A 16,015-nucleotide genomic window follows, 5' to 3' on the forward strand; every position below is an offset into this window, starting at 1 on the left:
ATCGCCAGGTACTCCATGCTGGCTACTGTCATACACAGGAAACTTTAGGTTACTTCCGTAAACACTGGCCATGCTCACTGCGTGTGACGTCGTCGTATCCTGCAATGCGCATGCGGAACACTTTTAGGTCGCTTTTCGTTCATACTGAGGATCACATACAAGTCGCATATATTTGTTAATGTGAACGACCTCACAAAAAAATTGGAATTGAGCATTAAGCCTTGCAGTGTGAACGGCCTAACAAAAAAATCGGATTTCACAACAAATCGGATATGGGTCGTTTCAGGTTGCAGTCTGAACGTAGTGATAGATCCTCTTCATTCAAAACCACCTTTTGTTGCGATCAGCTTGACGTCATTTGAAAGCTGATACTACAATGACGTCGAAGACCTGCCTACGTCAGCGCATGCGTGACGTAGAGAAGCTGTTCAGTAGGACGCGTAGTGAGTCGGCTCTTATGAACAAGCCGTTTAGGTGAATCGATTCGAGCGATTTTTTTTTTTTTTCAATTCGGATTGAGCCAGAAACGGAAATATTGCGTCGTAGTCAGTCATTTCACAGGTTTACAGATTTACACTGACAAACCAAATAGTTTCAATTAATTCAACCGACTTGCGAATCGATTCGTTTAGAAAGGAACCGATTCGTTTTATGAATCACCCATCACTATGAATCTGATGCGAGTTGTTTAGCCGTGTTGGTGTGTGGCTTTTCTTCAAACGGGAAAATCCTTAGCTACACAGAGAGGTTTGTGGACCAACATGTAGCTTTTTTTTTATAATAAGACCACCACCGAAATGACGAGGAGGGCTCCGTTATCGCCGTTTACTTTACCGTAAATACACGACGCTTTTCTCCGGACGTACCTGATGGAGCGAGCGGTGAGGCCGGCCGAGGCCGGAGGGAGCTCATCCTCAGTCGGGGCCGCTGTGGCGGAGGACACGGAGACCGTCATTGGAGTCGGATACGGGATAGAAGGTGTGTGAGGATATTTGGGGATGTCTTTTTCCTTTCTTTCACGCTGAAAATGTCGAAAATAACCGTTTTCCGTGCTGTCAGGAGATGAATTTGAAGCTGAATGTGAGCCGGTGACGGTTAAATTCAAAAAAAAAAGAAGAAATTGTGTGCGCGTGCGTGCCTTCTCGTAGTTTCTATACAGAAAGCATGAAGGACAAAATGTCTGAAATAATAATAAAGTCAATAAACTGGTCAGAGTGAATGAATGAATGAACTGGTGCTGTTTTATTACACGGTTGCAGTTCTTCCTTTTCCAGTATGGTGTGTGTGTGTGTGTTGACAGCTGTGAGTTTCACCCTGAGGTGCTCTCTGTCAGGTCCGGTGATTCCCTGCAGGTCCCCCCCCCCCCCCCCCCCCCCCACACAGTGCTGTGCTGCAGGATCTGCCTGCTTCTCGTCGCATAAGGTGGATCCTGAAGATGCTGTGCAGGAGAATGCATAATAGAACACTCAAGTAAATCTGTGTCTTCAAATTCAATGAAGGGAATAGAAACATTTATGGGTGGCGGTCGCCTCACAGCAAGAAGGTTCTGGGTTCGAGGCCGGCGGGGGCCTTTCTGTGTGGAGTTTGCATGCTCTTCCTGTGTCCACGTGGGTTTCCTCTGGGTGCTCCGGTTTCTCCCACAGTTCAAAGACGTGGTTAGGTTAATATGGGGTGGCACAGTGGTGTAGTGGTTAGCACTGTCGCCTCACAGCAAGAAGGTTCTGGGTTCGAGGCTGGCGGGGGCCTTTCTGTGCGGAGTTTGCATGCTCTTCCTGTGTCCGCGTGGGTTTCCTCTGGGTGCTACGGTTTCCCCCACAGTTCAAAGACATGCGGTTAGGTTAATATAGGACGGCCTTGTGGGGCGGCACGGTGGTGTAGTGGTTAGCACTGTCGCCTCACAGCAAGAAGGTTCTGGGTTCGAGGCCAGTGGGGACCCTTCTGTGCGGAGTTTGCATGTTCTGTCCGGGTGCTCCGGTTTCTCCCACAGTTCAAAGACGTGGTTAGGTTAATATGGGGTGGCACAGTGGTGTAGTGGTTAGCACTGTCGCCTCACAGCAAGAAGGTTCTGGGTTCGAGGCCAGCGGGGACCCTTCTGTGCGGAGTTTGCATGTTCTGTCCGGGTGCTCCGGTTTCTCCCACAGTTCAAAGACATGCGGTTAGGTTAATATGGGGTGGCACGGTGGTGTAGTGGTTAGCACTGTCGCCTCACAGCAAGAAGGTTCTGGGTTCGAGGCCGGCGGGGGCCTTTCTGTGCGGAGTTTGTATGTTCTGTCCGGGTGCTCCGGTTTCTCCCACAGTTCAAAGACATGCGGTTAGGTTAATATGGGGTGACACGGTGGTGTAGTGGTTAGCACTGTCGCCTCACAGCAAGAAGGTTCTGGGTTCGAGGCCAGCGGGGACCTTTCTGTGCGGAGTTTGCATGTTCTGTCCGGGTGCTCCGGTTTCCCCCACAGTTCAAAGACATGCGGTTAGGTTAATATGGGGTGGCACGGTGGTGTAGTGGTTAGCACTGTCGCCTCACAGCAAGAAGGTTCTGGGTTCGAGGCCGGCGGGGGCCTTTCTGTGCGGAGTTTGTATGTTCTCCGGTAACCGCATTAGGTTAATATGGGGCGGCCTTGTGGGATGGCACGGTGGTGTAGTGGTTAGGACTGTTGCCTCACAGCAAGAAGGTTCTGGGTTTGAGACCGGCAGCCTACGGTACGAGAGCCTTTCTGTGTGGAGTTTGCATGCTCTTCCTGTGTCCGCGTGGGTTTCCTCTGGGTGCTCCGGTTTCCCCCACAGTTCAAAGACATGCGGTTAGGTTAATATGGGACGGCCTTGTGGGGCGACATGGTGGTGTAGTGGTTAGCACTGTCGCCTCACAGCAAGAAGGTTATGGGTTCGAGGCCAGCGGGGGCCTTTTTGTGCGGAGTTTGCATGTTCTGTCCGGGTGCTCCGGTTTCCCCCACGGTTCAAAGACATGCGGTTAGGTTAATATAGGGCAGCCTTGTGGGGCGAGACGGTGGTGTAGTGGTTAGCACTATTGCCTCACAGCAAGAAGGTTCTGGGTTCGAGGCCAGTGTGGACCTTTCTGTGCGGAGTTTGCATGTTCTGTCTGGGTGCTCTGGTTTCCCCCACAGTTCAAAGACATGCGGTTAGGTTAATATGGGGTGGCACGGTGGTGTAGTGGTTAGCACTGTCGCCTCACAGCAAGAAGGTTCTGGGTTCGAGGCCAGCGGGGGCCTTTCTGTGCGGAGTTTGCATGTTCTCTGGTAACCTCATTAGGTTAATATGGGGCGGCCTTGTGGGATGGCATGGTGGTGTAGTGGTTAGGACTGTTGCCTCACAGCACGAAGGTTCTGGGTTCGAGGCCAGCAGGGGCCTTTTTGTTCAGAGTTTGCATGTTCTCCGGTTTCCCCCACGGTTCAAAGACATGCGGTTAGGTTAATATAGGACGGCCTTGTGGGGTGACACGGTGGTGTAGTGGTTAGCACTGTCGCCTCACAGCAAGAAGGTTCTGGGTTCGAGGCCAGCGGGGACCTTTCTGTGCGGAGTTTGCATGTTCTGTCCGGGTGCTCCGGTTTCCCCCACAGTTCAAAGACATGCGGTTAGGTTAATATGGGGCGGCACAGTGGTGTAGTGGTTAGCACTGTTGCCTCACAGCAAGAAGGTTTGGGTTCGAGGCCGGCAGGGGCCTTTTTGTGCGGAGTTTGCATGTTCTCCAGTTTCCCCCACAGTTCAAAAAACATGCGGTTAGGTTAATGTGGGATGGCACGGTGGTGTGGTGTGGTTAGCACTGTTGCCTCACAGCAAGAAGGTTCCGGGTTTGAGGCCGGCAGCCTATGAGAGCCTTTCTGTGTGGAGTTTGCATGCTCTTTCTGTGTCCGCGTGGGTTTCCTCTGGGTGCTCCGGTTTCCCCCAAAGGCATGCTTGATGGCTCTAAATTGAGCGTAGGTGTGAATGTGAGTGTGAATGGTTGTCTGTGTCTATGTGTCAGCCCTGTGATGACCTGGCGACTTGTCCAGGGTGTACCCCGCCTCTCACCCATAATCAGCTGGGATAGGCTCCAGCTTGCCTGCTGCGACCCTGTAGAACAGGATAAAGCGGCTACAGATAATGAGATGAGATGAGACGGAAGCCTTCACCTTCCACAGTGGAGACGGGTCTCATGTCCTTTACAATCATCTGTAAAATGCTGTCAGTAAGGTCTGCAGCCGTCTGGGGATCGCAGGGATTTGAGGTCCTCATCTCATCTCATCTCATTATCTCTAGCCGCTTTATCCTTCTACAGGGTCGCAGGCAAGCTGGAGCCTATCCCAGCTGACTACGGGCGAAAGGCGGGGTACACCCTGGACAAGTCGCCAGGTCATCACAGGGCTGACACATAGACACAGACAACCATTCACACTCACATTCACACCTACGGTCAATTTAGAGTCACCAGTTAACCTAACCTGCATGTCTTTGGACTGTGGGGGAAACCGGAGCACCCGGAGGAAACCCACGCGGACACGGGGAGAACATGCAAACTCCGCACAGAAAGGCCCTTGCCGGCCACGGGGCTCGAACCCGGACCTTCTTGCTGTGAGGCGACAGCGCTAACCACTACACCACCGTGCCGCCCCGATGTGAGGTCCTTTTATGAAAAAAATCCCCCACACTGCTTTGTCTGCTCCTAAATAAAAGATTAACATAATACATATGAATAATGACAATAGCAAATTTCAAACCTGATATTATAATTTCTAAACTATTGCTGTGTTGATGTGCCGTGCACCTATTCAGAGATATTGGTCCTCAAATTCAATAGGATTTCTATCTCTAGGGTGAAGTTAAATCAGTGCAATATTTTTTACTTCATAAATTGCTTCAGTAGGCCTATAGCTGCTAAAAGATGGAATGATTTCAAAACTAGAGAAACCTATTTTTATCATCACTGGCAAAGGTAGCTCATAGTTAGGCTTACGTCAGTGAGCAAGGAAGCTACATTCTGTGAAAATAGTTGTAAACGATAATTTGGCTGGCTCACTCACAGAATAAGTAAACGGAAAGAAAACATAAAACGGCTAAAACAGCGTTATTAACGTCAGCTACAGTAGCGGTGCAGAATTTAGTATGATGTAAAAAAATTGCACCAATCAATGGATTGACTGTGGTAACGTTTCCAGGCTTGGGTGGAGAAGAGGCAAAGAAAGTAAACAGAACTTAGAGTTTTGCTGCCATCTTGACTCACTGCACCAGGGTGTTTCCTCTTCATGTGCTCGTGCATGACTGTCATGCTAGAGCGATATGCCAGATGCACTTTGCCGAGTCTGCAGACTACCCCACTGTTGGTGTCAAGATTAAAGTATTCACAAACTTTGGATGACCGCGTGCGAGCCTTTTTTGCCACGTATTGCTCTACACGCTCCGTTGTACTGCTGGTAGACGCAGCCATGTTGCTCAAGTAGATTACACAGGCGCAAATTATTCACGTAATCAATTACATCAATGCGTTATCCCAGCCCTTGCTCTGCGTTTGTATCCGGTTAAACCAAAGACGATTGATATAAACGGTCCTATTTGAAAGTTCCGGTTTCGTTCTATGAACATTTACCCTGTGTGGTTTTACACAACGTGTCGACGACACCTAAAATTCCACGTCGAATAATTTTTCTAATCGATTACGTCGGATAATCGTCCCAGCCCAAGATCACACACTGACTGGCAGCCTGAGTACATCCCCGATTCCAAAAAAGTTGGCACAAAGTACAAATTGTAAATAAAAACAGAATGCAATGATGTGGAAGTTTCAAAATTCCATATTTTATTCAGAATAGAACATAGATGACATATCAAATGTTTAAACTGAGAAAATGTATCATTTAAAGAGAAAAATTAGGTGATTTTAAATTTCATGACAACAACACATCTCAAAAAAGTCGGGACAAGGCCATGTTTACCACTGTGAGACATCCCCTTTTCTCTTTACAACAGTCTGTAAACGTCTGGGGACTGAGGAGACAAGTTGCTCAAGTTTAGGGATAGGAATGTTAACCCATTCTTGTCTAATGTAGGATTCTAGTTGCTCAACTGTCTTAGGTCTTTTTTGTCGTATCTTCCGTTTTATGATGCGCCAAATGTTTTCTATGGGTGAAAGATCTGGACTGCAGGCTGGCCAGTTCAGTACCCGGACCCTTCTTCTACGCAGCCATGATGCTGTAATTGATGCAGTATGTGGTTTGGCATTGTCATGTTGGAAAATGCAAGGTCTTCCCTGAAAGAGACGTCGTCTGGATGGGAGCATATGTTGCTCTAGAACCTGGATATACCTTTCAGCATTGATGGTGTCTTTCCGGATGTGTAAGCTGCCCATGCCACACGCAAACCAGCTCTTCCATTACTGCGGTTTCTTCCACATTTTCTTGATGTTGTGTTCTAGAAACGGCACTAAAACTTAGCTTCGAAGCCACAAAATGTAACTTTGATGGAAAAAAATATAGAATAAATTGCTGACCTCTCTTCACGTCGAAAGAAGGAGGAAAGTTTTGCTTGTTTTGACACGGCAAATTATTAACACGAGGAAATACTCGTAATTCGCAACTAAAAAGACTGCAGCTACACTCAATAGAACACTCAAGTAAATCTGTGTCTTCAAATTCAATGAAGGGAATAGAAACATTTATGGGCAGCACGGTGGCGGTCGCCTCACAGCAGGAAGGGTCTGGGTTCGAGGTCGGTGGGGGCCTTTCTGTACGGAGTTTACATGTTCTCTCTGGCAGCTTGACCATGCTTTCTAGTGCAATCGTGTTGCGCTTGCGCAGAACTGGGTTTTCGCGCCCAAACCACAGGAAGTCCATACAAGGTTATAGAAACCCTAATGAGACTGAGGTGACAATCTAGTTAAAAAAAAAAATGTTAGAAAAATTACAGTGGGTGCTTTTCTAATATTCTTATGCAGCTATTGGAAAAAAATGTATGGTCCGACAAAGGGGGGGGGGTCATGGGCACCCCAGGAGCCCCCTGAGCTACGCCCCTGCTTGAGCGAGGCACCGAACTCCCAACTGCTCCCCGGGCGCTGTTAGCATAGCTGCCCACTGCTCTGGGTATGCGTGTGTGCTCATTGCTCATGTGTGTGTTCACTGCTTCAGATGGGTTAAATACAGAGAGGAATTTCACAAATGTGTGATGAATAAAGTTTTTCTTTCTTTCTTTCTTTCTTTCTTGCTCTTCCTCCTGCTGTGCAGATCTGTGCTCCTCTCATTAGACCTGCTTCACAGGCAGGACTTCCTGCACAGCTGTGTGTGGTCACGTCTGCATATTTATCCCCCCATCTCTAATCATGCTTTTCCACAGGACCACAGGATGTGATGTCGTACGCTCACAAATACATCACCCCATGTTTTGTTATTATTCTCTTGCATTACATAATGAAGTACCCATGTTGAGTTTAGGCCATCCTTCAAAAAAAAATCCGTTTCCTGTCCACCGGGTGAGCAAAAAAATTTTCAGGAGGGAGGGATTTTTTAATATATATATATATATATATATATATATATATATATATATATATATATATATATATATATTAATTAGGGCTGTAACGATACACCCAACTCACGATTCGATTCGTATCGCGATTTTTGACCTACGATTCGATACACCCACGATTTTCTTAAAATGTATTTTTAAAGTAGTAAATTTGACTTAACATTTACTTACTTACATTAACTATTTAATAACAAATAATTCAGACCACTGCAGAGAATGAGTAATATGTATGCAAAAATGAACAAATGTATATCCAAAGATTGTTTTATTTCTCAAAATAATACTGTTGAGCCGGAAGCTCTGGTTTTTTCGGTTCTGAAAAAGTCATTTTTCTAAATTGTGTAAATCCGTTAAGATTTTTTTTTTGGGGGGGGGGCTCTCTCACTGTCTCACTCTCATAGGGCCAATGATTTTCTGTGATCGCGGAAAACAGATGGAAATTACGGAATTTTCATGGTGAAACATTGCTCGCGTGTCAAAATGTAACTGCCGCAGAAGGCTTCCGCCCAAGCAGACATGCCTTCAGTGTTGCCAGATATTGCTAACGTTTTCCACCCCAAAATATGTTCAAAACCAGCCAAAAAGCACCTAAACCCGCCCAATCTGGCAACACTGCATGCCTTTCCAGTCAAGTGATTGTGATTGGCTTGTGGCACACCTAGCCAGCCAATGAGCTGCTTGTTTACAGATTCGCTCCCCGCGTCGCAACCAGAATGGCGACCGCTTAAAAGAAATGAATGCTCTGCCAGTGGCGAGTGTGGACGTTGCGTGACTCGCAGAAGATTGTCGCAGGTCGGCGAAAAAACGACTTACTAATAGATATAAAAAATAAAAGTAATTTAAGTAAGTTTAAAATGTAATTTAAATAAAAAGTAAAGTATTCATAAATTGAAGTTTGGAAGCGCCTCTGTTTTTGGGCTGAGGAGAAGTTTGAAAGGGTGTACCGTGATTCTGCCTTCTTGTATCGCGACACGTATCGTGGCTCTGCGTATCGCGATTTCGATACACATATTGTTACAGCCCTTATTTATATATATATATATATATATATAGATGGATGGATGGATGGATGAGAAATCGCAATGCTGTTTGCTTTTTCTTTCAGTACTTTTTTTATTACAAAAGCAGACACATTTAATAAAATATGACAGTTTAATCAACTGAAACTTGTACAAAAACTTTATTTGCTACAGACACAGTCTTTAATTCTGTCCAGCCAACCTGCATTAGTTCCGTAAACACATTTTTTTGTTCAGTTCCGTTCTCATTTTGAATAGATCTATTAGGTTCTCCTACAGATCTGTCAGGGTCATTAACAAAGTAGGTAATGAATTTCGCATAACAAAACTCAAAAGCTGTTTGTAACGTCTCAGATGGATCAAGATCAAACGAATTTTCCAGTAACGGTTTGTGATGGTCCGACACACGGACTTTTTGTAGGTCTAAATCGTCCGTTAGGCCTAGTTCGGATGAAATTACACTATTAAAATGATCACTGAATGATTTTTTTTTTTTATGAATCTTTACTATTTTGTTGTTCGCTAGAATACCATTTCGCGATTTCACACTTGAGCAAATGTTTGAAAACTCCGGATCTCCTTCCTTCATGGTGGCTGCCATTTTTTTGTGCCGCACGGCGCATGCGCAGAGCTGATTCGATTCTATATTCTGCGTGGAATGCGTAAATGTCAAGTTCGATTTTAGATTTACGAACCCGAAAAAAATGTCGAAAAACCGGCGTTTTAAAAAAAAAAAAAATTTCAACCGCACAAACGCCACTCACCCAGCCGGTGGACCGGAAACAGAACCTTTTTTAATAATGGCCTTAGTTACCTCTCTTGTCTGAACGTACCTGGAAAAACGGCTAAAATTAGTACACGCTGTTGTTTATAATTGTGTTAGAGGCCTTATCAAGAGAGTTTCGGGTTGGTTGCACTTGGGAGATGCTTTATGCAGATGACCTGGTCATAATCGTAGAATCCTTGGATGAACTACTTGAGAAGCTGAACCGCTGGAAGGTTGGTCTTGAGGAAAAGGGCCTGAAAGTCAACATGGGAAAGACCAAAGTCATGGCCTAATGGTTAGAGAAACTGCTTTGGGACCAAAAGGTTGCTGGTTCGATTCCCCAGACTAGCAGGATTGACTTAAGTGCCCTTGAGCAAGGCACCTAACCCCCAACCGCTCCGGCAAGAGTGGTGGCGTACCTTGTGTCTGATTAGCCAAAGAAAAACTGATGATGTGATCATCAGTTCGGGCATTGAACCCGACCAACTGAACTGAAGTCATGATCTCTAGTACTGAGAATCTCTGGAAAATACCCTTGTGGGGTGTGCAGAAAAGGGGTTGGCCAGAATTCAATTTTTTGTCATGGTTGCAAAATGTGGATACACAAAAGATGTTCTGGTGTGCAGGGGAGGTTAGTTGAAAACCCAGATTACAAGTGTCAGCGTTGTCTCGGAGGAGCTCGGCCGATTGATGCAAGACCATGCAGTGAAGTAATGTTGGCAGGTAGCAAACTAGAGGTCGTCGATAGTTTCGTATACCTTGGTGACGGTATCTGCCCAGGAGGTGGTTGTGAACTGGCAACGATTATGAGAACTCATTCTGCTTGGGGAAAGTTTCAAGAGCTGCTGCCATTGTTAACCTGCAAAGCTGTCTCACTTCATACCCGTGGTCAACTATACAGCAGTTATGTGCGTAGTACCATGTTATACGGTTCTGAATGTTGGGCACTCCGAAGAGATGACCAAAAACGGCTTGCGCGTAATGAAAGAGCCATGCTTTTATGAATGTGCAACGTCAAAAGATGCACACGAATTAGCACGTCTTCTCTTCTGCGGCTGCTGAACCTCCGTCGCCTTGACACTGTCCTCAGATGCAGTTGTCTCTGTTGGTTTGGACACGTCCAACGCAGTAATTCTTGGACCAACAGATGGAAGCTGAAGGAGCGAACAACCGTGGCCAACCTCGAAAAAGCTGGAAAGAATCTGTCCATGCTGACTTGAAGCTATGGAATATCGCAGAGGAGACAATTCAAGATCGTGCTGAATGGAGAGCTCTGCTGAAGACTGCTAGTCATACACGCGTCTGACGTGTCAACTGACTCAAAACGGAGAGTGAGTGAACGAGCGAGCTGGTTGGTACTTTTTATGTGTTGGCACTTTTTATGTGCGAGCTCAGTTTTTCTTGTTCTGCTCATGTTAACTTGGGTTTCTTCCAGGTTCTCCAGTTTCCTCCTACCTTCCAAAAACATGCAGTAGGTGGATTGGTGACTCGGAATTGCCCCTAGCTGTAAATGTGTGTGTATGTATGGTGTTTTGTATCTATTTATAGTGTATTTCTACCTTATGCACCTAAAGCCCTGACTGAAAATGAACGAATGGATAAAAATAGTGCAGAACTTTGCAATCATTCCAATCAGAGAGCTATCATTTTGTTAAAAATATTACCTTGAATCACATTCCAAACTATTTTTTTTTTTTTACTTTCTCACCATAATGCTTTCTTGATGCTGATATTTGTAATATACTCACTTTGAGTATGTTGAGCGTAACACAATAACGAGGCCAGTGTTGCACAGGACTTACAGTTGGGTCCATAAATATTTGGACAGAGGCAACATTTGTCTAATTTTGGTTCTGTACATTACCACAATGAATTGTGAACAAAACAATTCAGATGCAGTTGAAGTTCAGACTTTCAGCTTTAATTCAGTGGGTTGAAAATGATTGCATAAAAATGTGAGGAACTAAAGCATTTTTTAAACACAATCCCTTCATTTCAGGGGCTCAAAAGTAATTGGACAAATTAAATAACTGTAAATAAAATGTTAATTTCTAATACTTGGTTGAAAACCCTTTGTTGGCAATGACTGCCTGAAGTCTTGAACTCATGGACATCACCAGACGCTGTGTTTCCTCCTTTTTAATGCTCTGCCAGGCCTTTACTGCAGCGGTTTTCAGTTGCTGTCTGTTTGTGGGCCTTTCTGTCTGAAGTTTAGTCTTTAACAAGTGAAATGCATGCTCAATTGGGTTGAGATCAGGTGACTGACTTGGCCATTCAAGAATATTCCACTTCTTTGCTTTAATAAACTCCTGGGTTGCTTTGGCTTTATGTTTTGGGTCATTGTCCATCTGTATTATGAAACGCCGACCAATCGGTTTGGCTGGATTTGAGCACACAGTATGTCTCTGAATACCTCAGAATTCATCCGGCTGCTTCTGTCCTGTGTCACATAATCAATAAACACTAGTGACCCAGTGCCACTGGCAGCCAGGCATGCCCAAGCCATCACACTGCCTCCGCCGTGTTTTACAGATGATGTGGTATGCTTTGGATCATGAGCTGTACCACGCCTTCACCATACTTTTTTCTTTCCGTCATTCTGGTAGAGGTTGATCTTGGTTTCATCTGTCCAAAGAATGTTCTTCCAGAACTGTGCTGGCTTTTTTAGATGTTTTTTAGCAAAGTCCAATCTAGCCTTTTTATTCTTGAGGCTTATGAGTGGCTTGCACCGTGCGGTGAACCCTCTGTGTTTACTTTCATGCAGTCTTCTCTTTATGGTAGATTTGGATATTGATACGCCTACCTCCTGGAGAGTGTTGTTCACTTGGTTGGCTGTTGTGAAGGGGTTTCTCTTCACCATGGAAATTATTCTGCGATCATCCACCACTGTTGTCTTCTGTGAGTGTCCAGGTCTTTTTGCACTGATGAGTTCACCAGTGCTTTCTTTCTTTCTCAGGATGTACCAAACTGTAGATTTTGCCACTCCTGAAATTGTAGCAATTTCTCGGATGGATTTTTTCTGTTTTCGCAGCTTAAAGGAACAGTCCACCGTACTTCCATAATGAAATATGCTCTTATCTGAATTGAGACGAGCTGATCCGTACACCTCTGAGCTTTGCGCGACCTCCCAGTCAGTCAGACGCGCGGTCACTCCTGTTAGCAATGTAGCTAGGCTCAGCATGGCCAATGGTATTTTTTGGGGCTGTAGTTAGATGCGACCAAACTCTTCCGTGTTTTTCCTGTTTACATAGGTTTATATGACCAGTGACATGAAACAAGTTCAGTTACACAAATTGAAACGTGGCGATTTTTTCTGTGCTATGGAAAGTCCGCACTATAATGACAGGCGTACTAACACCACCTGCGCGCTTCGGCAGCGCATTGATACGGAGCTCAGATATCAATGCGCTGCCGAAGCATGCCTGTGTGAAGCTAATCTATCGGCAAGAAGCTCCCGCAAAGTTCCACTGTTAAAAAAAAAAAGACGTGCTGAAGAGGATACAATTTGCCAAAGAACACATTGACTGGCCTAAAGAGAAATGGAAAAACATTTTCTGTTTGGCTTCTAGCGCCGAGAGAGGACCGGCGAAGACGAAACTCGTGTGGCAGCGGAACCTCTCGAATTCTTGATAAAGATCGGCGGCATCCCAGTCGATCCCGGGGTGATCAAACTGCGTAGTCATGGCTGTGTGTACTGTTCTTGACAGACTTCTGACACCATATAATGTACTCACTTTGAGTATGTTGAGCGTAGCACAATAACGAGACAGTGTTGCACAGGACTTATATTTTACTGCTTCCTTGGTGCGTGTGCGCACACAGAGCGGTACAGGGTGCAGTGAGTGATACACAGGTAGGCAACTACGGAAGCCCAAAGGCAAACACGAACTCACAGCGAACTCACAACAACAATACATTACAATAGTTACCTCATTTTTTTTCATATATATGTTTGCTAAATATCAAATAAACTGTTATTTACCAGCTGGGAGGTCCGTATGATGAAATACTGTGACCAAGGTCTTGAAAGTACTGAGCGAGGCCCTCTGGGCCGAGGTCAGTATTCAAGGCCGAGGTCACGGTATTTCGCCATACGGACCGACCTTAAGCTGGTAAATAATATATTTATTTTTTTCTTTACCAAATTCTAACAGAAAACGAGAGCGCCCGAAAGGGAAAACCGAGCCGAGCCGCCATTTTGAATCCTCATTCATGGCTGTAATGCAAACGGCTTCCTCCTCGGTATACAAGTGCACTTCCATGGCAGGAAAAAAAACCTACATTTTGCCGCCTATGTAGTCCCCTATTTTTACAAATAGGAGTCATTCAGGATTCAGCCATGTTTTTGCTCGGCGTTAGCAAGTTAGAGGTTTTTAGCTTTCTCCTGAAATGTTTTCTTTTATTTTGTCTTCATCAGGGTAGTAAAACTCGCTTTCGCTGTGAACACTGCAGGGCTTGAAATTCGCGGTGGTCCGGTCGCCCGAGGCGACTTAATTTGTCATTTGGCGGGTAATTCCTGTCACTAGCCAGCCCGGCTGGCTAGTTGAAAATAAAAAATATATATGAAGTGAAGATTCAGACTAGAGGTCTGCGCGGGACAGAATTTTCAGTCCCCCTCCCGCATTGTGCAGTCCCGCTCCCGCAAAGAATTATGATTTTCAGTCCCGCTCCCTCCCGCGCCTGCCCACAAATCCCGCATGATGCAGACATTCGCGTTATTTCTCACGAAAGTTCTTGTCATTGGCTTGGGGAATTAAACATGCTGAGCTTAGCTGAGCTCTCCACTGACCGATCCTTCATTTATTGTAAGTTTATTGTTTAGACTCTGACATTCTGCTGACACATTCCAAGTTGAGCACTGCATGCGCTCATGATTGACAGCTCTCGCTTTGATTGACAGCTCTCGCTTTGCGCACTCGCACTCCCACTTCTGAGTCTGTGGCGTTATGATTCCAACCGCGATTTCATTCTCCTCTCATATGAAGTGCTGCGCAACCACAACCAGCTCCTCAGATTATACACTGTCTATTTCTAGCTTTAAATTGAATAATCTGTGCGATACACAGTCCTTTTTAATACTAGTTAATACTTTTTAATACTTAGGACTAATACTCTTGACTTTTTAACGGTAAATGTACCTCTTTTTAAAGCAGCACTTACTTCTGAAGCACTGTGAGCTTCACTAGAGGAGCTCTGCTCTTCTGCCATGATCGGAGATCTCAAACACGGAAGAGCGGAAAGGAATCGGAAACGTACGCGAGATTAGACCATATCCGCAAATTTAGGCATCTTAAAGTGTTTTTATTAATGCCAAATAAAATATCCAGCACAAATTATATACGATAGACATAAATTAATAATTTATAAATTTTATTTTAAACACGTTTTTAGTTAGCGGGACTGCAGCTTATCACCTCTCCCGCCCGCGCCCGCATTGTGCACTCCCACTCCCGTCCGCACCCGCAATGAGCTTTCAAAATTTGTCCCGCGCCGCACTGCTTTGCGTCGGGTCCCGCGGGACTCACACGGGAGTGCAGGGCTCGAATTCAGACTAGGGCTGTGCGATATGTTGAATATACTCGATATATCTCCGAAAAGTCTGTGTGAGATACATATAATTATTATATCGTAACTATCGGGTATTTTATGGTCTTCTGCCGACTTGCGTTTGTTTAAAACCTTTTCCGGTGGTTTCTCCCTGTCCCTCAGGCAGTAACGTGAGAGGCTGCCTAAGGGTAAAAAAAACAATAACGTCACGCACTCGCCAACCAATCCCAGGCGACATCTAGGTGCTGAAAGGAACTTGCGGGAAGATTTCCTAGTTTCGATTTACAGTGCTGACTCCGTTCATGCTGGTGTTGCATAGGCTACCGTGCAAGCTCTGTCAATTTCAGCGACAAATTAAAAATGGAAGTGGACAAATTGGTTCCTAAAAGAACTAGTAAGGGGTCAGTCATCTGGCATTTTTTTGGATATCGCGAGGAGGACGTGAAACAGCAAATGCCAATTTGTAAAGTGTGCAAAAAAAACAGTATCAAAATACACGGGTCTTGAAATACAGTGGGGCAAAAAAGTATTTAGTCAGCCACCAATTGTGCAAGTTCTCCCACTTAAAAAGATGAGAGGCCTGTAATTTTCATCATGGGTACACTTCAACTATGAGAGACAGAATGGGGGGAAAGAATCCAGGAAATCACATTGTACGATTTTTAATGAATTAATTGGTAAAATAAGTATTTGGTCACCTACAAACAAGCAAGATTTCTGGCTCTCACAGACCTGTAACTTCTTTAAGAGGCTCCTCTGTCCTCCACTCGTTACCTGTATTAATGGCACCTGTTTGAACTCGTTATCAGTATAAAAGACACCTGTCCACAACCTCAAACAGTCACACTCCAAACTCCACTATGGCCAAGACCAAAGAGCTGTCAAAGGACACCAGAAACAAAATTGTGGACCTGCACCAGGCTGGGAAGACTGAATCTGCAATAGGTAAGCAGCTTGGTGTGAAGAAATCAACTGTGGGAGCAATTATTAGAAAATGGAAGACATACAAGACCACTGATAAGCTCCCTCGATCTGGGGCTCCACGCAAGATCTCACCCTGTGGGGTCAAAATGATCACAAGAACGGTGAGCAAAAATCCCAGAACCACACGGGGGGACCTAGTGAATGACCTGCAGAGAGCTGGGACCAAAGTAACAAAGGCTACCATCAGTAA

The 16,015-nt window shown here is 45.2% G+C and overlaps 1 protein-coding gene across 2 annotated transcripts in view; it reads left to right on the plus strand.

Annotated features, from left to right (window-relative positions):
- Nucleotides 1-689: 689 nt before the first annotated feature.
- pip5k1cb (phosphatidylinositol-4-phosphate 5-kinase, type I, gamma b) overlaps nucleotides 690-16,015 on the plus strand; it is a 158,889-nt gene continuing 143,563 nt past the window's right edge. For both annotated transcript variants that reach the window (XM_060906303.1, XM_060906304.1), the window contains exon 1: nucleotides 690-978. In XM_060906303.1, coding sequence (XP_060762286.1) covers nucleotides 870-978 — 109 coding nt within the window. In that variant the 5' untranslated portion in view covers nucleotides 690-869. The remainder of the gene's footprint in view (nucleotides 979-16,015) is intronic.

Source organism: Neoarius graeffei, chromosome 23 (genome assembly GCF_027579695.1).
Source record: "Neoarius graeffei isolate fNeoGra1 chromosome 23, fNeoGra1.pri, whole genome shotgun sequence".
Lineage (NCBI taxonomy): Eukaryota > Metazoa > Chordata > Actinopteri > Siluriformes > Ariidae > Neoarius > Neoarius graeffei.